General features: G+C 45.8%; 1 protein-coding gene and 1 long non-coding RNA gene across 6 annotated transcripts in view; both read right to left on the reverse strand.

The window, feature by feature from the left end:
* The window catches only part of LOC310701488 (zinc finger protein RFP-like), a 221327-nt gene that overhangs the window by 162060 nt on the left and 38837 nt on the right, over window positions 1–20430 (reverse strand). The window contains exons 1-7 of one of the 5 annotated variants that reach the window (XM_083492444.1): window positions 12731–13205; window positions 12021–12116; window positions 10842–11072; window positions 8870–8892; window positions 8058–8176; window positions 6958–6990; window positions 4491–5278 (exon numbers count right to left, since the gene is read on the reverse strand). The exons of 3 other annotated variants lie outside the window; for them this stretch is intronic. In XM_083492444.1, the coding sequence (XP_083348570.1) occupies window positions 4764–5278; window positions 6958–6990; window positions 8058–8176; window positions 8870–8892; window positions 10842–11072; window positions 12021–12116; window positions 12731–13156 (1443 nt within the window). In that variant the 5' untranslated portion in view covers window positions 13157–13205 and the 3' untranslated portion in view covers window positions 4491–4763. Of the gene's footprint in view, window positions 1–4490; window positions 5279–6957; window positions 6991–8057; window positions 8177–8869; window positions 8893–10841; window positions 11073–12020; window positions 12117–12730; window positions 13301–20430 lie in introns of those variants that run through there. One more of the 5 variants, XM_083492439.1, reaches the window with a different exon arrangement.
* On the reverse strand, window positions 16020–19982 carry LOC310702165. The gene is made up of 3 exons (XR_014523313.1): window positions 18757–19982; window positions 18310–18562; window positions 16020–17660 (listed from the first exon to the last, which is right to left on the reverse strand). It is a non-coding gene; the product is annotated as an uncharacterized lncRNA (long non-coding RNA).

Below are 20430 nucleotides of genomic sequence, written 5' to 3' on the forward strand. Positions count from 1 at the left end.
ACGGTATCCCTGCTTCATAAGTCCCGTTCTGCATGTCAGTCAACTGAGAAATAAAGTTCTAGCACAGCAGCATATAACTGTTAATTTTTCTGTGGTTCTTTTCATATTTATCTCTTGCTTGTTTTGTCTTAAGAAGGGGGGGGGGTGAAAATGTCAAAAAGGAATGTGTCCAGTGTCCAGAGTAGACTAAATTCCAGGAATATTATCTGGATCCAGATTCTGCAAATAATAACCATTCTCTCTCTCTCTCTCCCCATCCCCAGAGGGGCTTCTGATTCCCAAACTGGACCTTTCCTTCCAAACGGAAAAGGGGGGAAAGATGTTCTTGCAGGAACCAGAGCCAGGTAAAGGAGGCTGGTGAAATCTGCTGGGTGATGCTTGCAGTTTGAGAAGAGCTCTAGGTGCTGCTGGCCCCTGACCTTCTTCGGCAGCTGCCGGGGGCCACTGTGCTATGGCAAGGACCACAGCCAATACCTCCCCCTGACTGCTCCCCCCCCCGGCTAAAAAATACCTTTAAATATTCAGGACTGACATGAGAAAGGACTTCTTCACAGGCTGCATCCTTAAACAGTGGGATTTGCTGCCACAAAAGATAACTGTAGCCACAAATTTGGCTGGCCTTAGGACAAGTTCATGGAGGATGACGCTGTTTCTCACCTGAGCTCTTGAGGGGGGGGGAGATGCCTCTGAATGCCCATTGCTGAGAATCACAAGTGGGGAGGGTGTTGTCGGCCCCCGGAAGAAGAGCACGTTGGACTCCGTGGGCCTTTGGCCTGTTCCAGCAGAGCTCTTTTTCCATACTTATAACCCAAAGTTAGAGAGACTCCCTTCAGGAATCTGTGGAGTGAGTAGACCGTGATAATCAGGATCCCCTGATAACTGTCATTGTTCAGTGTGGATCACCTAAGTTTCCTGATAATGCAGAAGTTCATCCCGAAAATTATTTGTGGAACAAACAGCCATGTTTGCTCACTTGGCCGAGTCATCAGGGGGTTGTGAAGAGGTGAGATTCATTGGAGGTCCTTAGGCTAAGAGGTGTTTAGGGCTCACAGGACAGTCATCCCTGGTATTGCCTCTCTCTGCAAAAAAAGAAGAAAAGTTTGGGGCATGTTAAATCCATGTCTAATTAAAAGAGCAGCGACTGTCGCTGTGGAGTCTGGATAAGGAGAGCTCTGGTGATCAGTCACATGTCACTCAGCAATGAAGAAGCCATGAAGGATTTGAAGTCTGCTTGCCAGTAATGTCTTATAAATCTTTGCTAGTTTAGTAGGGGTCAAATACCACTGGTACATCATTTTCATATAATTTTCTTTAAATGTGCAACATTCCATAAATTTTAAATAACCTTTCCCAATCTGCCACCTGAATATTATGTCCCAAATCCTTTGCCCAATGTATCATTCCCAACTTAACCTGTTAATCTTTTGTATGCCACTCTAAAAGCAAGCTATACATTTTAGATAATAATTTAACATTATTTTCTCACAAATCTTTTTAGAATCTTGATATTTCACAACTCAAACCTTTATTTTTAACTAACTTAAATATATCATTCATAAACAGGACTGTTCTTAAACCGAGGTACCACTGTATTCACTTTTTTCTAAGATATTGCTTCTACATGGTGTTTTTTGCTGTACTAAGGTCTTGTATATTTCTCATACCATAAAGATTGATTTTCTTAGATCATTCTGAACACCTTTATGCACGTTAGCTTCTCATACCATAAGTATGCATGCCATCCAAATCTGTTGTCATATCCTTCCAAATCTAGTAAATCTGCATTTTTCAATATTATCCATTCCAAGAGCCAGCAAAGCCAGGACACCTCTTAATATAATTTTAAATCTGGCAGGGCGAAGCCTCTTTCTTTAGCATCTGTTAGCAATTAATATTTTATTCTAGGTCTCTTCCTTTGCCAGAAATATCTTTTTGCCATCCATTGAGGCATTCTGTGTTGCTGATCACCAGGACGGACTGAAATAAAAATAACATTATTGGCATTAAATTCATTTTTATAACTGATATTCTTCCCCCAAAAGATAACTTCATCCTACCCGATATTTCTAAATTTCTCTAGAATCTCTTTCCAAGTATTTATATAAATGTCTGTATGTTAATATTTTTAGCTTTAAACCATACCCCCAAATATTTAATTTTCTTATGTATACCTAGATCTGTAAGTTGTTGTAGCTCCTGTTTATATTGTTCCGTCACATTTTTCACTAAGGCCTTAGTTTTATTTTTATTTAATTTAAAGCCTACTACTTGTCCAAATTCTTGGATCCTCTCCAGAACCTTTGGTAAACTATTCTTTGGATCTTCTACAGTAATCACAAGGTCTGGGCCTGCTTGAAGGTTTTCCACAGGCGTCTTTGTGCCCTTCTTGGGCGCTGGACCTAATGGGCCACTTTTGTGTCCTTCAACCTATGATGACACACAAACGGCGCCAACATCATATAGGGGAGGGAGCAAGGGGAGGCAGCCCTCTGACAGGTGGAGGGGAAAGTGTCTTTATTCCGACATGTGACACCACCCCGTGGAATGCCCTCCCATCAGATGTCAACGAAATAAACAACTACCTGACTTTTAGAAGACATCTGAAGGCAGCCCTATGTGGGGAAGTTTTTTATGGTTGAACTTTTATTGCTCTGTAATTATTATTATTAATAATATTCTGTTGGGAGCTGCCCAGAGTGGGTATGTTATGTACTGAGTTGAATAGGATCCAAAAGGCAGCAGTCTGATTGGTCCTAGAACAATAGGGTCCAGAATGCAACAGAATGATTGGTCCACAGGAGCCACCCAATCCAGCTCCAGGTGGATGTGAATCTGCAACCTGATTGGCCTACGGGAGAATCCCGGAATTAGCCAATCACGTGTCGCCCATTGTGTAAATAATGTATATAAAGTAGACATTCTGGGGGAACTTCCATTCCTCCTCACCAACTATGAGCTGAATACATAGCATGAAATCCACTCTCAACTCCGAGTATATTTCAGGGGCGTTGTCCATTCTAGGCAAAGTGGCCACTCCAGTCAGCTTCTCCCTGGGGTTCCCAACGTGGCCTTTGGCCCCTCCCATTTGTAATGAGGGCTGCTTTTTGGACCAAGGATGGTGTGGAAGGGGCTGTGTGGTGTTGCCTGTCAGCAGTGGGGGTGGGCATCGGGCCAGACCCCCAGCTCAGGGCGCCCGGGGCAAGGGGTGCGTGCCACCACCAAGGAGCAGGGGAAGGTGCAGGAGGAGACCGAGGGATAAAACCAAGCCTTAGGTGGAGGGGATTAGGGCTTATCTGTTCCCCCCGCCAATAATATTTTTATTCAAGTTGGCTCCCATGCTTGTAAAGATCGGTTGCTGGCGGCTGCAGGCGGGGGGGGGGGGCAAGGCTGCTTTTGCTCTCTGGTCCTCCTTGCAGGTTTTCCACAGGCGTCTGGGTGGCCCCTCTTGGGCGCTGGACCAAATGGGACACTTCTGTGTCCTTCCTTCCACGGGGTGAGTGGAGGCTCACAGGGAAACGTACGATGACACACAAACGAGGCCAGCATCATGTAGGGGATGGAGGAAGGGGAGGCAGCCCTTAGGCGGGGGGGGGGGAGGTGTCTTTATTCCATCATGTGCCACCACCCCATGGGAAACGCAGGGAAAGGAGAGCAGGCTGCAGCGGTCAGTAGTCAGTGGCCCTGATAGTGGAGCCAGAGTGAGTCCTGCCTGATCTTTGAGAGGGGTCAATTCCACAGGCATTTGTTGTTCCAGCTGTTAGTATCCAAGGAGAGAAATCAGATGCAGCTGCTGCCGAAATGACGCTCCTTGGGGGAGCACTGTGTATTTGGGGTGGGGCTCAGGAACACAGGGAAGGTGCCCTGCATAATGTATGGGGCAGCACAGCCCATGGGGCCCCTTCCGGAAGCTGCCAGACTGCAGCTCCCACCCTCTCTGACCCCTGGCCATGCTGGACGAGCATGAGGAGAGGAGCTGGAGTCCATCATTATCCAGAGGACACCCCATTTGATGCCCCCGACAGACAGAATCCAGCCTGTGAATAAGGAACGTTAATGCATCCACTCAAAACACATTTAACTGAACAGAAGCCCCACTCAATGCAATAAGGTTTACTTCTGACAATGTGTGGAGATGGCGAGGGTGTTTCTACAGAGGGCATTTGAAGATGATGCCCTGTTCAATTTCTTTTTATTTTTCTTCCTGTCTTAGGTCTCCAGCGCAAGGAGCTATCCTGCCTGACGTGGGGGAAGGGGTTCATTTTTTTGTCCTCTATTAATCCAACGATGCATGCATTTTCACAACTGCATAAGGTCTTGTGGGGAGAGGAAGGTTTCCTAGAATTACAGAGTTGTGAGGGATCCTGAGGGTCATCTAGTCCCACCCCCTGCAGTGCAGGAAACATTTGCCCAACGTGGGGCTCAGACCCACAACCCTGGGATCAAGAGTATCATCCTTTGCCAAATCAGACACCTCAAATAGAAAACAAGAGTGAAGGTGAGAAAATTTATTAGGACTCCTAAAAGTGTGACTGTCTCTCTAAGAAGTAAGCTGCAGAGGGAATTCTGGGAAAAGGAAAGAAAATGCAAAGCAAGAGCAACCCATTTTTATTCTGTTATTTCTGCTGATTTTGACTGGAATGAATCCTCTCAAAGGGCCCTTGGAAAACTGCCCAACCTGCTCTTGGTGGGTAAATGGCTTTTATGTCAGTCACTCTGGTCTGGAGAGAAACTCCTGCTGGGCCTGAGAGGCAGATTTAGTCTCCTCAGGAGATACTGAAGTGGGCTTTGTTATCCAATAGACGAAAGAAAGGGAGGAGGGTCTCTCCAGAGAACGAGGCTCCTGAGAACGTGTAGAGTTCGGCTCCTGAGTCAGCGTCAGAAAAAGACACACGTCCCCCTTCATAGTCCAGAGTCACCCGGATCCTCCTGGGCTCCCTCAGGGACAGAGGAGTGTCATCAGGGGAGGTGCAGGCCACGTACTCCCCATCCCACATCCCCACAGCCCAGATCCCCCACGTAGGACTCAAGTCAAAATTGCCCTTTCTCTCCACAGACTTCCTGGCAACCCCCACAAACCACTCTTCCCCACTTTCCACAGTGACTTCCCAGAAATGTCTGCCTGTTGTGAATCCCTCACGTCCCAACACACAATGCCGCTTGTTGAATCTCTCAGGATTATCAGGCAGGGCTTGAGGTTTGTCTCCCAATCTCACACTTTTCCGATCCTCGGACAGGATGAGGCTGGGATGGGCTGTGTCTGGATCCAGAGTGACATTTGCTGTTGGGGAGAAGATGAGGGAAAGAGAAGAATAGGCAGAGTCAGCTGAGAGACAGAAACGGACATCTTGATAAATAAAAAACACCCAAAAAACTCAGGTTCCCTTTGCATCGCATGCAAGACTGAGACTCCTCCTTGCAGACTCCTCAGAATAAATATCTTCCTTGATGGTTTTTAAATCAGTTCCCTTCACTTTCTTATATCCGATGTGTATTGTGCCTGCCCTCCTCTCAACCCAGGCATTTTCTAAGAGGAAAAACCACCCAGGAAACCTTTTACTCATCTCTTCTGTGTTATCTAAGGGGAAAGAGAGGAGAATTGGAGGAGACAGGAAAGGAGAGAAGCTGCTTTCCTCTGACAATCTCTGTGGGAATTGGCCTTTGGGGACCTCTGGGTTGGGCTGGAGGAGGAGGACCCCCCGTTATAATAATAATAATAATAATAATAATAATAATAATAATAATAATAACATTTGCCTACTGCCCTTCATCCATAGGTCAGGGTGGTTCACAGCATAAAACTACAACATAAAAACACATATAGGCCTCCCCTCACTTTCACGGGGGTCACGTTCTGGGCCTCGTGCCTACAAGTGAAAATTGTGTTAAATGGGGAGCCTGTTTATTCCTGCTCTCCATCGCTCTCACCCACTTGGCCTGTCTTTGCCTTCCTCCCCACCATCTTGGAAGTCTGGGGAAAATAAAAGGCAGGTGGCACAGCAATTTTACAAAGGACTGCTTATTCCATGCTTCTCTAGTTCCATGGAGGGAAGAGGGAATAACTCAAAAAGTTACCAGTTAGGAGCTTAGACATTCATGGCAGGCAAGTGTGGGGTTGCCATACTTATGGACTTTCCTTAAGACTCCTTCTCCAAGATCTTGTAGCTGAGCCAGCATCCTTTTAGTTCAGCCACAAGAGAAGGGTTTTATACAGGATGTGGCTAGCTGAAGATGCTGTTCTCTTGCGATTCTCTGCTCTAGGCTAGCTTAGCTGGGTGCCTTAGATCTGAATCTAATGCACTAGAATTTTTTTCACGGGTTACTGTAAACCAAACCAAGCAACTTGAGACATTTTGCCAAATTTTAAAAATCCGCCCAGGGGAGAAATTTTAATCATGAAAATAGAGGACCTGTCTGAGAAAAAGGTCACATGGAAAAGCAACCCAACTCTCTCTAGGCGGGAATGAAACGCTTCCCTCTTTCATCTGATCCTTCTGGGCAATTTCTCTCCCCGCCTTCTGCATCTTCCAATCCACCCTCTCTGACTTTTGTGGTACAAACAGTAGGACCAGAGTCAAGCTGTACAGAAGAGACTCTTGACCCCTATGAAACACTAGTCGTCGTCCCCCCCCCCGGTGAATTGGGGTCTCCATGGGAAATTTACCAGGATAATAGTCTATAGACAGGAAAGGAACTGACGACTGGTGTGCAGGTCCTTCGCAGGGACAAGATCTGCCCCCAATCCAAGCCTTCAACCTCCCCCCCAGTTCATTAATGGGGCAGACAAAGAACCCAAACACCACTAGAGGACTGTTACCCAGAGTTGATTGATGGGGGTCCCAAAGTCTGCAGCCATTGATGGGGGTCCCAAAGTCTGCAGAACAGACTGCTCAACACCCATGAAATATCAGTCCCCATCCCCATCCCTCCTGTGAAATTGTTCCTCCCCTGGAAATTTACCTTTCTGAATCGGTTTTCTGTATAGCAGAGCATCTGAGGAAGCAAAAAGATATAAAGTGTAAGGGCAACACTCTTCCACCAGAAATAAATCTCCATACAAAAGTAACACTTCATAACGTGGCATCCTTAAATTCAAGCACAATTATTAAGTATTAATTAAATTGTACAAAAAATAATTAAAAACAAGAAAATCATAGGAAGAATCTATGAAAATAACTAAAGCTTTAAAATTCAGCAATCACAAAGCAAGCTTACAAATAAGAGAATAAAAACATTCAGCATGAATCCTGCTGGTCTCTGAACTTTGTCCCTAAATTGGGCTCTACATTGGAGGACTGGAGGGGAGGCAGAGCAATAGGAATCCCATAAAAGGAGGCAGAGGGGAGATGGAGGCAGCCTTAACATCTTCCCCAAGTAAAGTGGGGGGGGGGGAATCATTAAAGCCAAAATTGTGAGACATAAGGAGAAGCAAAGTTTGATGAGGAAGGACTGGCAGAGCTCTCAGGCAAAAGGAAACCCTTCCTCACAAACCTTCTACGAATCTTTAAGGTTCTTCACAAGCATAATTGTGCCCTTTGGGGCTCATGTGCTCTTGCTTCCACTCTCAATGGGGGAACTCTCAGGAGATCTTGAAGGCTGAAGCCCTAGATATGGCAGCTGCAGGGGGACGTCTGAGGAGGAGACTGCTCAGGCCTTGGCTCCAGGGCTGAGAAAGAAGCCTGAGCAGGAGGCAGAGGGGGAACTGGGGGCTTCTTAATGCCCTTTGACCCCATTCAGAGCAGGAGAACCTCCAAAAGGACAACCCCAGATTGTGCAGACAGGGAACCACAAGGAAAAGGAGGTTTCGTATAACTGTAAACAGATGCACATGGGAGGAAAAAATCCTGACTTTGCTCTACACTCTGGTTCAGGCTTTCTTTACAGGATCCAGCGTCACAATATACAGGGGCCATTCTGGGGGACAGGAAATGAAGGTTGGAGCACCAAGAAGGAAGGTATCCTGGGGTTACTCAATTCCATGAAATAAGAGCCTGGCATGTCCAGTTCTGAAGAAGTAACAGAATTCCCAGTGTGAAATCCTGGCAGCCATTTTTCATTACCTTTCCATTGTTTCATTGTATCCTCCACAAGGTGATTTAGATCACAGGATTCCAAGATCCTGTTCCTCAGCTCTGGAGGGAAAGCCAGTGGCTTCTCTGGACTCTCTCTTTCCTCATACCTGGTGAAAAGAAAAACACTGAATGGCCCCATTGTGGCCCCTTCTCCCTAAATTATTGCAGGTGATCTCAATAACATGAACAAAGTTGAAGTTCATTTCCCAACAGGTAATTTCAGGATTCAGCTTCATCTCTTGACACCCACCTCCAAGCCCTGGTCAGTGGCTTCATAAGGATGCTAAACTTCACAATGGACAAGATGTAACCCCAAGCGACACCACCGGAGGGCTCCCATGGCTTCCAATGACGCTGCCCCCTAACAACTTTCTGGGAAGGACCCAGGACTTAAGAACCAAACCCCTGAGGTGGAATGCCTGCAACCTGCAACCCCTCCCTCCCTGAGCCTCTCCAGAGGATGTGAGTGATGTCCAAAACTGCCCAGAGTTGGGTGGCTGCTACTTGGACAAGATGCTACTTGGACATTGAAATCTGTTGGTACATCCTAAGCTCTTCATCCTAAACCCCCATCCCTTTGTGAAGTGATGTGGGGAGGGAGGAGGCAGTTGACCTTGATCCTTGGAGGGAGAATTGGTGTGCTACAAGTTCAGAAGAGGGGGCTCTACGTTTACCTGTGAGGTGCTGCAGGGAGTGAGTCCCACAGTCTCCCCCCTGCAGCCCCTGGAGGGCCATGTCTGAGGTTCTTGCATCTCAGCTTCAAAGAGTGATGCTAATGGAAATGAGCCAGATCCACTTACCTCTGCAAGGTCCTTCTCACATCCTAGAGGGAAAAGGAGGAGGGAATTCACTGCACACCACAGGCCACACTAGGAAGACCCCCTCAGACCCTAGTCTGCCTGGCACATGCCAAGGTTTTGGGTAGGGATGGCGGAATCTGCCATTTTTGCTTTCTCACAGCTTTTATTTTTCCAATCTGAAATTATTAACTGTTCCAATTTCAAGTTCTCCACATTTCCATATTTTAATAACTTTGCATTGTGCAATTTAAGCATACATAAGCCTGCAGCATAATCCTGCCAGGGCACTGTCCCAGTCCCCAAATTTCAAATTCTATTTTCCATCTGGAAATAAAAAAAAGCACCTACACCATAAAATGTCTCCCAAGGGGTAATAAAACAATTCAGTGTTTCTTTGGGCTTGCCCACACCTCTCCCTTTTCTGTGCCTAGAAAACATGAGTCCAAGTGGTTTTGTCTTTGCCCTGCCGCTTTCCCTCAGGAAAAACCTGCTTCTTAGTGCAACATCAAAGCAAACGTCAATCCAGAGAAAACCTGGCTATAGAAAGAGGTGGCTTCGGGTTACTGGATTTGAAGCTATGTTATGAAGCCTCATGTCTTCTCTGGTTGAAAGATTGGTGTTTATTAAAAAAAAATGGGATATTTTAGATCTAGAAGGTCATGGCACCTGTTTTGGGTGGCATGGCTATCTTAATTATGGGGAAATAAAGGTGCACAGGAGTTTTTAAAATCATACAATAAGAAATGCAATATATAAGGTATGGGAAAAATACAAAAGATATTTGGAACAGAAAACCCCAACATAGAACTCTCCACTAGAAGCAATTGCTGTTAAAAAACAACAACATCAAAGAGAACTGGATAATGTATAACACAATATTAAGGGGGGAGGAGGAGGGTCAACTAATATTGATAAATTATGAGAAAATAAAAGATCACTTTTCTAGTTGGCTAGATTACTTCCAGGTGAATGAAGTGTTCAGACAGGATAAGCAGAGAGGTTTAGAAAAGGAGCCTTCAAGATTTAAAAGAGAACTACTGAATAGTAAAACCAAAATAATCGCAAAAATGTATAGACTTCTTTTCGACTACGAAGTAATGGATGAGGAGGTTAAGACTTCAATGATAAAGTGGGCCCAAGATGTGGGCTGTCCAATTATGCTAAAAGATTGGGAAAATTTATGGAATGTAAATTTGAAATTTACATCCAGCTATATTATAAGAGAGAACATGATGAAAATGGCTCATAGGTGGTACCTCACTCCTTCCAGATTATCAAGAATGTAGTTTGGATCCATTGCTCCGTGTCTGGAGCAGCAGAAAACAACCTTTCTCCCTCCTCTATGTGACATCCATTTTTATTTCTTAATTATATTTAGTGGTAGTATGGTTGTATTGTTTTTTGTAACATAAAATCATTCAATAAATTTTCAAATTTTTTTAAAGGAAAAACCTGCAACATCAAAGCAAACGTCAATGCAGAGAAAACCTGGCTGATGTTTGCTCTAATTCAGCAGAAAACAGTCGGTTTTCCTGGAGGAAATGGGTGGGACAAGCAGCAGTCTGAATGAGTCCCTCTGTCTTGCTCCATTTTGGACCGATCTGTATCCATGGGGAAGGGGATCAACCCAGAAGTTGTGGAGGGAACGGGAAGAGAAGCTTGGTCCAGAGACCGGCTCATGTCGGAAGGAGGCCTGAATCCTTGGTGAAGCCCCTCAAAGGGCAGGAAGGCAGCATTGCCAAGCTGGAAAGCATTTGGAGACAGATCATCAGCAAAGAGCAGAAAATCACCTCCTGTTCCATCAAAAATTTATAGTCTGCATTCAGGTGAGTTAAGCATCCCAGGTCTCTTGGGTCTTCCTGTCCATTACAACCTGACTAGAGGCTCCATCAACTCAGCCCCTGCACTCCTTGCATACATGAAAGGGGCAGCCTTTTCCTGGAGCCTTGGGCTGTTCCTGCCACCATCTTACCTGCAGGAGTTCACTCGCTGGCTGCTGACTCTTCTCCTCCATCTCCTGGATGATCCTCTCAAGAGAGGAGAGTTTCCTGGAGAGTCTGGCCAGCTGCTCATCCCTTCTCCCTGCAATCTCCTTCTCCACCTCTTCCACATGAGTCAGCAGATGTTTTTCTTGTTCTTCCAGGAACTGGCGCAGTTCTCTGAACTTCTCCACGGCCTTCAGCCTCTCCAATTCTGTTAATTTCTGCAGGAAAAGAGGAGGTCTGAGTGTGGAAGGTGCTCAGCCCTCAAAACATCAGGAAGAGAATTGTGAGAATTCCACAGGGAGGACACTTCTTATTTTTCAGAGACATGAAACCTCCAGTTACTAAAGAAGTAAACCTTTATTTTGAAGGGAGACCCTCTCCATTACTGTTTCTATTGACTTCTATTTTGCAGAGGGCTACAGCCTAAAGGAAGGAACATTTTTTCTAGCCATGGATATTCCCTGCATGTTTTGGGGCATGGCATAACCAGAGTTCTAAGTTGTTCAGAGAACATCAAGGGACATAAAACTCCCCTCAGTTTAGGCTGGTCCCTTTTAGGTGTAGGAAGGCAAGAGAAACAGAGCAGGCAGAGGAGGAGAACAAAGTGCAGAGTTCATCCCCATAGCTCCCTTGTTTTCTGTAAAGGTTCAAAATGGCCTGAGTTTCCTAAAGATGAAGGAGAGCACACATTTAGAAAGACAATTCCTTAGTAATATTTTTGGTAAATCAGGATTTGAATTGACCTGCTTCCAGCCTCTCATCTCACAAGTTCTCAGGCTTCTCCTTCACTGCTTTTTACATAATAAGTGACAATTTCACTGCATTCAAAGGTGAACTTACCTAATTCGCAATTGCTGGAAAAATATGGAGACTAAAACAGAGCAATCTTTTGAAATTCACACCTCTGAATTTTTCAAGGTTGAACAAGCCAGGTAATGTTCACAAAAATGTATTTATGAGGGTGAAGTACATTTCAAAATATTTATACAAGGAGCTAGCCACCCTAATATCTAATTCATTTTCAGAATAATAAATGAATAAACAAACTGATATGGAAAAGGAGAAATGGGGAGAAGCTGAAATGGGCAGATTTCCCCATCCCTCCTCAGTCCTGACTCAACTCTTCAAGTGATTGTTCCCTCCCTAGTAACAAGAGTGGCTCTTACCAGGAGGTCTTTGCTTTCTTTGTCCAGGGCTGCTTGATGGGCCAGAATTTCCTCTCTCTCTTTCCTCAGAATCTCCAGGCGACGACAGATCTCTCCCTAAAGAGAAAAGGGAAAACTCAGGTTTGATTGAGACACACAGAGAGGAGGTGAATAGTATGCTGGCTTCTTGCGCCCAGTGGTCTTGCTATAATAGCAAAGTAGTTTACTGAAGGAAATAAAAGTCCAGAGGTTTTCAACCTTTTTGGGTCCAAGGCTCCCTGGACCAGCTACCTTTTTTCTGTGCCAGCCCTGTGGGGCTCAGGGACCCAGTTAGGTCACCCCTTGCTTACAGACTTCCATCTAGTCTTTGCAGATGCTTCTCAAGGATATCAGGGGAGATCCCTTTGTCCCCCTGGAAAAGAGAAATACTTCAACTCCCTCCTCCCAGCCATGCCAGGAGCCCTCAGGCTCCCCCTGGGCTGCTTTTTACATAATAAACAACCACCAATTCATGCCATGCCTACTTTGGACCTGAGAATTAAAAAGAAAACCTCCCAAGAAGAATCCACAGCTATTTTTCTACATCAAGATCCAGGGATAGAATAGAATAGAATCATAGAGTTGGAAGAGACCACAAGGGCCATCGAGTCCAACCCCCTGCCAAGCAGGAAACACCATATAGAATCATAGAATCATAGAGTTGGAAGAGACCACAAGGTAGGATCTCCTACCTTGTATTCCTCCAAAGCCTCCTTCAGAGGAATCACCTCGTGGTTTTTGTGCTCCTTGGATCTGTCACAAACCACACAAATGGGGGCTTCATCCTCCTTGCAAAAGAGTTTCAGGGGCTCCTGGTGATCCTCGCAGACTCCTCCTTTCCCTCCTTCCTCCTTTCCCTCTTGAAGGCCGAGATTCTTAGCTATTTCTACCATATTAGCCAGTTGCCGGTTGGGGATGAGGCTCCTTCTCTGGACTCTTTCTCTGCAGTGAGGGCAGGAAGCCTTTGCCTCCGATTCCCCCCAGCACTGGATCAAGCAGGATCGGCAGAAGTTGTGCCCACATTCTGGGATGATCACTGGATCCTTAAAATATTCCAGGCAGATGGAGCAAGTGGCTTCATCGCAAAGATTCTTGACGTGAAGTCCAGAAGCAGCCATGGCTCCCTTGCACGGAAGATCCGAGTTAAGTTTCACTTTCTCAGTTTTCAGCTACTGGGAGTTTCCCTTCCTGGAAATGACTCAGAAACTCAGTGACCACGTGATCTTTTTTTTTTTTAATGTCCCCAGGTCTTTGCAGTTGCTGAATGTTTATTCTTCCCATGCTTTTGATTACACATACAAACACGCAGGTACCTAGTAATTTGTGGTATTCATACTGTAACATTTTCATTCAAAGGCTTGCTTCTCATTTTTGAATTGGAGAACATCTGCTGCCGCCCTAAATGGACGGCAAATTTTGATTTAGCAAGCGGGACTTGATTCTGTGAAGATAACTCTCTTACTGTATAAGAATTTCAAGGTCTTATATATATAAAATAAATGTACCAAGCAAGCACATACATAAATGTATAAACCACATGCCTGAAACCCCACAGAAAAAGTCCTGAAACCATTTTGTCTCTCCCAAATGACCTCAAATATTTCTCTGCAAGGTCGAAAGAAATGGGGAACCTCCCCATTGTCTCTTTGCTCACTAATCCTGTCTCAAGGGCACATTTAAGATGTGAATAGGGTGAGCCTGTGACCTGGATTCAGGAGAGTAGTTATAACAAAAGAGCAGCCAGGATGCCCAGGTAATCCAATCAGGTAACCTGGCAGACAGGGTAAAAACAATGCACTCAGATTTATTGTGTAGTCCGCCCCTTCTCTGATGTTTCTGGGGGGTGGTCTGGGGCTACAGGGTGGGCAATTTCAAAGTCTATATAAGGGCAGGCACACCTTTGTCCAGGTCCTCCTCCGTCCTCCTGCGTGTGAGGGGAGCACCCTGTTGCAACAGCTTTAATAAAGATCAGGCTTATAGCCGCTTTGCTTTCATATATCCTGGTCTGGTCTCTGTTCATTTCCCGGCCAGTTTGAGCCTTAAAGGTATGCTCTCTCCGAAGGTCCAGTCTTCCTTAAGAAGGTGAAACCCTTGAAGGCACCTCTCAATATTCTTATTTCCTTAATTACACATTGACTGTATTCAAAATCCAATTGAAACGATCCTAGTTTAATGAGTGCAACAAAACGGATGAACTTGTTCCAGTGATGCCAGCTTTTCCAAGAATGGTAGTCATTTCCATCGCCAGCTCCCCACTGCCTCCCCCATGTCATGCCCCCTCCCCTTTCCCAGGGGGCAACACTGCCCACTTTGAGAAGCACTGCTTACAACACTAGCATGAGCACTTCAAATTAACCCCAGAAACAACCCGGCAGCCAGTGCAGCTGTTTTAGGGATTCTGTGAGTACCAGCGGCAACCCTACCCAGGGATCTGGCCGCTAGTGGTCTCCGAGGGCAGCCCCACGCACGGCACACGGCAACAACCCAACCTGGAAGTCCCTGGAGAAACTGAATGAAGCGCTCTGACCTGCCACTTCCACGTCTCAGCTTTCAGGAAATCCTCCGCCAGGGCCACGGCTTGGGCGCAGCTCCCTGGGCGGCCTTCCCTGAACCAGCCCTGCAGCTCGTGAGGAAGGATGGCGAGGAACTGCTCCAGGGTCAGCAGGTCCACAGTAGTGTTCTGAATAATGCTTTTTATAGGGTAGGGCAGGGGGCGCAGGAGCAATGCCCCCCCAAAAGTTTGGGATCCGCTGGAAGTATCTGGGCTACAAGAATCTGTGGCTCCCCCTGCCTGAATCTGTTCTGGGTTTCCCCCTGACCTTCCCTAGCAGATCTGGGTGGGCAGGAAGGGGAGGAAGGGGGCAAAGTCTCCTTGTGCCAGTCCTAAACCTCGAGTTGGCGTACATTTCATTGAATGCCACCCGAGATGTGTATCTGCTCCTGCTTGAAGCACCCCAGAAGCCAGAAAATAAGGACCTGGCCAGCTCCCAGTCTTGACTGGTGGCATCTCTCAGGGGGTCTTGCAGCAGAGGACTTTTGCCATCGTCTGCTACCTGGCTGCTTTTTAATTGTAGGTCTCAGGGATGGTGAGCGGGATCTTCATGCAGTGCTTGTGCCCTGTCCCTGAGCCAATCGTCTTCCTCTCTTCTGTCCCTCACAGCCAATGGAACGACGCTCCCAATTCACCCCTGTTCCTTGCTTCCTCCTGGGGGACTGGAAGTGGCCGAAGCTGGGCTGACAGAGGTAAGCGAAGGTTATCCTGAGGGAGGGCAAGGTTAGAGTCAGGCCTTGAGCAGGGCGAATGTAACGCCCAGCTAAGGATCAGAGAGCACCTGAGCATGTGCAGAGTGCATATGCCACATCACTGAGCAACTTCCCAGCCCAGTTTAATTTGTCTCAACCGTTTCTATACCACTTGATTGCCATTGTCTCTAAGCAGTGCACAAAGTATTCCGTACAATGAGAAAGAGTGGAAATTATTAAAAAAATTCCTGTGAGGTGGGCTAGGCAGAGCCCGTGACTGGCTCAAGGTCACCAGTGAACTTCATGCCCGAGTGGGGATTTGAACCCTGGCCACCCAGGTCCTGGTCCCACACTCTAACTCTAACCACTACACTACACTGTCTCTCAGCAGCTGCTTAGGGATGGGACTTTGGGCTGTGATTTTACACGGCTTGGCATTGCGAAATCGGGAGTGGGAGCGTGTGTGGGATCTTGGGCATCCATCTTTAAATGGCGTTTTCCGGAACAGCAGAACCTGAGTGGGGGACGTTTGGCTGTTTCAGGGCCCAGCGAGCGCCAAGGAGAAGGAGGGGCCTTTTGGCAAGGAGGAGGCATCCCTGACACAGCCAGGCCAGAGGATGATGCTCTGGCAAGTCAAAGAGGAGAACTGCGGCATTGTGGGCTCTCTGGGTAAGGAATAGCGATGGCCTAGGATGATGGTATTTGTAGACCCTCAGCAACATCTGAGGGTCAAAGGTTCCCCACAGCTGGCCTAGGGCTTCAGTCCTAATTATGTTTACTCAGAAGTAAATCCCGGGCGTGCTTACTCCCAGGTAAGTGGGGTGAGGATTGCAGCAAACCCCACAAACAGTTCCGGCTGCAATCCTAAGCGTGTTTCCAAGGGGTCAGCCCCACTGGGGAGACGGCAGCACTTTCTTTTCATACTCAACTCTACCAGGGCCCATTGGCTACGATTCAAGCATGCACCGTACAGTGGAATCTCCTGTTTCCTCAGAGGCAAGTCTTGTGTGTTCAGTGAGTCCTACCCCCCCAATAAACATGGTTTGGGAGTGCAGCTTAGGTTCCTTCCATTTGAAATTAGTGGGATTTAAAAGATGCTTCATTTTGGCTAGGTTGTGCCCCATAAACAATAAAAATCTATGTGTACTAAACTATTTAAATGCACTCTGCTGGCATACTGTTTATGAAAACAATCTGTTTATTTTTCTTTTTAATTATTATATTATATAAGGAGATAAAAACGCAACAATTTAGTCCATAAGTCTATACTCATTGAAAACCACAAACCAAACTAAGTATCCCTACTTCATAAGTCCCGTTCTGCATGTCAGTCAACTGAGAAATAAATAAAGTTATAGCACAACAGCATATAACTGTTAATTTTTCTGTGGTTCTTTTCATATTTATCTCTTGCTTGTTTTGTCTTAAGAAGGGGGGGGGGGTTGAAATGTCAAAAAGGAATGTGTCCAGTGTCCAGAATAGACTAAATTCCAGGAATATTATCTGGATCCAGATTCTGCAAATAAGAATCATTCTCTCTCTCTCTCCCCATCCCCAGAGGGGCTTCTGATTCCCAAACTGGACCTTTCCTTCCAAACGGAAAAGGGGGGGAAGATGTTCTTGCAGGAACCAGAGCCAGCTAAAGGAGGCTGGTGAAATCTGCTGGGTGACGCTTGCAGTTTGAGAAGAGCTCTGGGTGCTGCTGGCCCCTGACCTTCTTCGGCAGCTGCCGGGGGCCACTGTGCTATGGCAAGGGCCACAGCCGATACCTCCCTCTGACTGCTCCCCCCCCCAGGCTAAAAAATACCTTTAAAGATTCAGGACTGCCATGAGAAAGGACTTCTTCACAGGCTGCATCCTTAAACAGTGGGATTTGCTGCCACAAAAGATAACTGTAGCCACGAATCTGGCTGGCCTTAGGACAAGTTCATGGAGGATGACCCTGTTTTTCACCTGTGCTCTTGAGGGGGGGGGAGAGAGATGCTTCTGAATGCCCATTGCTGAGAATCACAAGTGGGGAGGGTGTTCTCGGCCCCTGGAAGAAGAGCATGTTGGACTCCGTGGGCCTTTGGCCTGTTCCAGCAGAGCTCTTTTTCCATACTTATAACCCAAAGTTAGAGAGACTCCCTTCAGGAATCTGTGGCGGGAGTAGACCGTGATAATCAGGATCCCCTGATAACTGTCATTGTTCAGTGTGGATCACCTAAGTTTCCTGACAATGCAGAAGTTCATCCCCAAAATTATTTGTGGAACAAACAGCCATGTTTGCTCACTTGGCCGAGTCATCAGGGGGTTGTGAAGAGGTGAGATTCATTGGAGGTCCTTAGGCTAGGAGGTGTTTGGGGCTCGCAGGACAGTCATCCTTAGTATTGCCTCTCTCTGCAAAAAAAGAAGAAAAGTTTGGGGCACGTTAAATCCATGTCTGATTAAAAGAGCAGCGACTGTCGCTGTGGAGTCTGGATAAGGAGAGCTCTAGTGATCAGTCACATGTCGCTTACCAATGAAGAAGCCATGAAGGATTTGAAGTCTGCTTGCCAGTAATGTCTTATACATCTTTGCTAGTTTAGTAGGAGTCAAATACCACTGGAACATAATTTTCATATAATTTTCTTTAAATGTGCAACATTCCAGATCCAGAAATTTTAAATAACCTTTCCCAATCTGCCACCTGAATATTATGTCCCAAATCCTTTGCCCAATGTATCATTCCCAACTTGACCTGTTAATCTTTTGTATGCCACTCTAAAAGCAAGCTATACATTTTAGATAATAATTTCACATTCTTTTCTCACAAATCTTTTTGAAATCTTGATATTTCACAACTAAAACCTTTATTTTTAACTATCTTAAATATATCATTCATAAACAGGACTGTTCTTAAACCGAGGTACCACTGTATTCTTTTTTCTAAGATATTGCTTCTACATAGTGTTTTTTGCTGTAATAAGGTCTTGTATATTTCTCACACCATAAAGATTGATTTTCCTAGATCATTCTGAACACCTTTATCCACCTTAGCTTCTCATACCATAAGTATGCATGCCATCCAAATCTGTTGTCATATCCTTCCAAATCTAGTAAATCTGCATTTTTCAGTATTATCCATTCCAAGAGCCAGCAAAGCCAGGACACCTCTTAATATAATTTTAAATCTGGCAGGGCGAAGCCTCTTTCTTTAGCATCTGTTAGCAATTAATATTTTATTCTAGGTCTCTTCCTTTGCCAGAAATATCTTTTTGCCATTCATTGAGGCATTCTGTGTTGCTGATCACCAGGACGGACTGAAATAAAAATAACATTATTGGCATTAAATTCATTTTTATAACTGATATTCTTCCCCCAAAAGATAACTTCATCCTACCTGATATTTCTAAATTTCTCTAGAATCTCTTTCCAAGGATTTATATAAATGTCTGTATGTTAATATTTTTAGCTTTAAACCATACCCCCAAATATTTGATTTTCTTAAGTATACCTATATCTGTAAGTTGTTGTAGCTCCTGTTTATATTGTTCCGTCACGTTTTTCACTAAGGCCTTAGTTTTATTTTTATTTAATTTAAAGCCTACTACTTGTCCAAATTCTTGGATCCTCTCCAGAACCTTTGGTAAACTATTCTTTGGATCTTCTACAGTAATCACAAGGTCTCGCCTGCTTGAAGGTTTTCCACAGGCGTCTTTGTGCCCTTCTTGGGCGCTGGACCTAATGGACCACTTTTGTGTCCTTCAACCTATGATGACACACAAACGTCGCCAACATCATATAGGGGAGGGAGCAAGGGGAGGCAGCCCTCTGACAGGTGGAGGGGAAAGTGTCTTTATTCCGACATGTGACACCACCCTGTGGAATGCCCTCCCACCAGATGTCAACGAAATAAACAACTATCTGACTTTTAGAAGACATCTGAAGGCAGCCCTATGTGGGGAAGTTTTTTATGGTTGAAGTTTTATTGCTCTGTCATTATTATTAATAATATTCTGTTGGGAGCTGCCCAGAGTGGGTATGTTATGTACTGAGTTGAATAGGATCCAAAAGGCAGCAGTCTGATTGGTCCTAAAACAAGAGGGTCCAGAATGAAGCAGTCTGATTGGTCCTAGAACAATAGGGTCCAGAATGCAACAGAATGATTGGTCCACAGGAGCCACCCAATCCAGCTCCAGGTGGAAGTGAATCTGCAACCTGATTGGCCTACGGGAGAATCCCGGAATTAGCCAATCACGTGTGGCCCATTGTGTAAATAATGTATATAAAGTAGACATTCTGGGGGAACTTCCATTCCTACTCACCAACTATGAGTTGAATACATAGCATGAAATCCACTCTCGACTCCGAGTATATTTCAGGGGCGTTGTCCATTCTAGGCAAAGTGGCCACTCCAGTCAGCTTCTCCCTGGGGTTCCCAACATGGCCTTTGGCCCCTCCCATTTGTAATGAGGGCTGCTTTTTGGACCAAGGATGGTGTGGAAGGGGCTGCGTGGTGTTGCCTGTAAGCAGTGGAGGTGGGCATTGGGCCAGACCCCCAACTCAGGGTGCCCGGGGCAAGGGGTGCGTGCCACTGCCAAGGAGCGGGGGAAGGGGCTGAAGGTGACCGAGGGATAAAACCAAGCCGAAGGTGGAGGGGATTAGGGATTATCTGCTCCCCTCGCCAATAATATTTTTATTCAAGTTGGCTCCCATGCTTGTAAAGATCGGTTTGCTGGAGGCTGCTTTTGCTCTCTGGTCCTCCTTGCAGGTTTTCCACAGGCGTCTGGGTGGCCCCTCTTGGGCGCTGGACCAAATGGGACACTTTTGTGTCCTTCCTTCCACGGGGTGAGTGGAGGCTCCCAGGAAACGTACGATGACACACAAACGAGGCCAACATCATGTAGGGGATGGAGGAAGGGGAGGCAGCCCTTAGGCAGGGGTGGGGGGAAGGTGTATTTATTCCATCATGTGCCACCACCCTGTGGAAAACACAGGGAAAGGAGAGCAGGCTGCACCGGTCAGTAGTTAGTGGCCCTGATAGTGTTTTTTTTCTTTCTTTTTCTTTTTTTTTTATAAATTTTTATTGGGTTTTCTGCTTTTATAGAAACAAAACACACACAAAAAAGAAACACAAGACAAAAACATGTATAAAATCAGCAAATCCTCGTTTCATAACCTTGTTCCC

This window comes from Podarcis liolepis (genome assembly GCF_965112155.1).
Source record: "Podarcis liolepis genome assembly, chromosome: 2".
In the NCBI taxonomy this organism is placed as follows: Eukaryota; Metazoa; Chordata; class Lepidosauria; order Squamata; family Lacertidae; genus Podarcis; species Podarcis liolepis.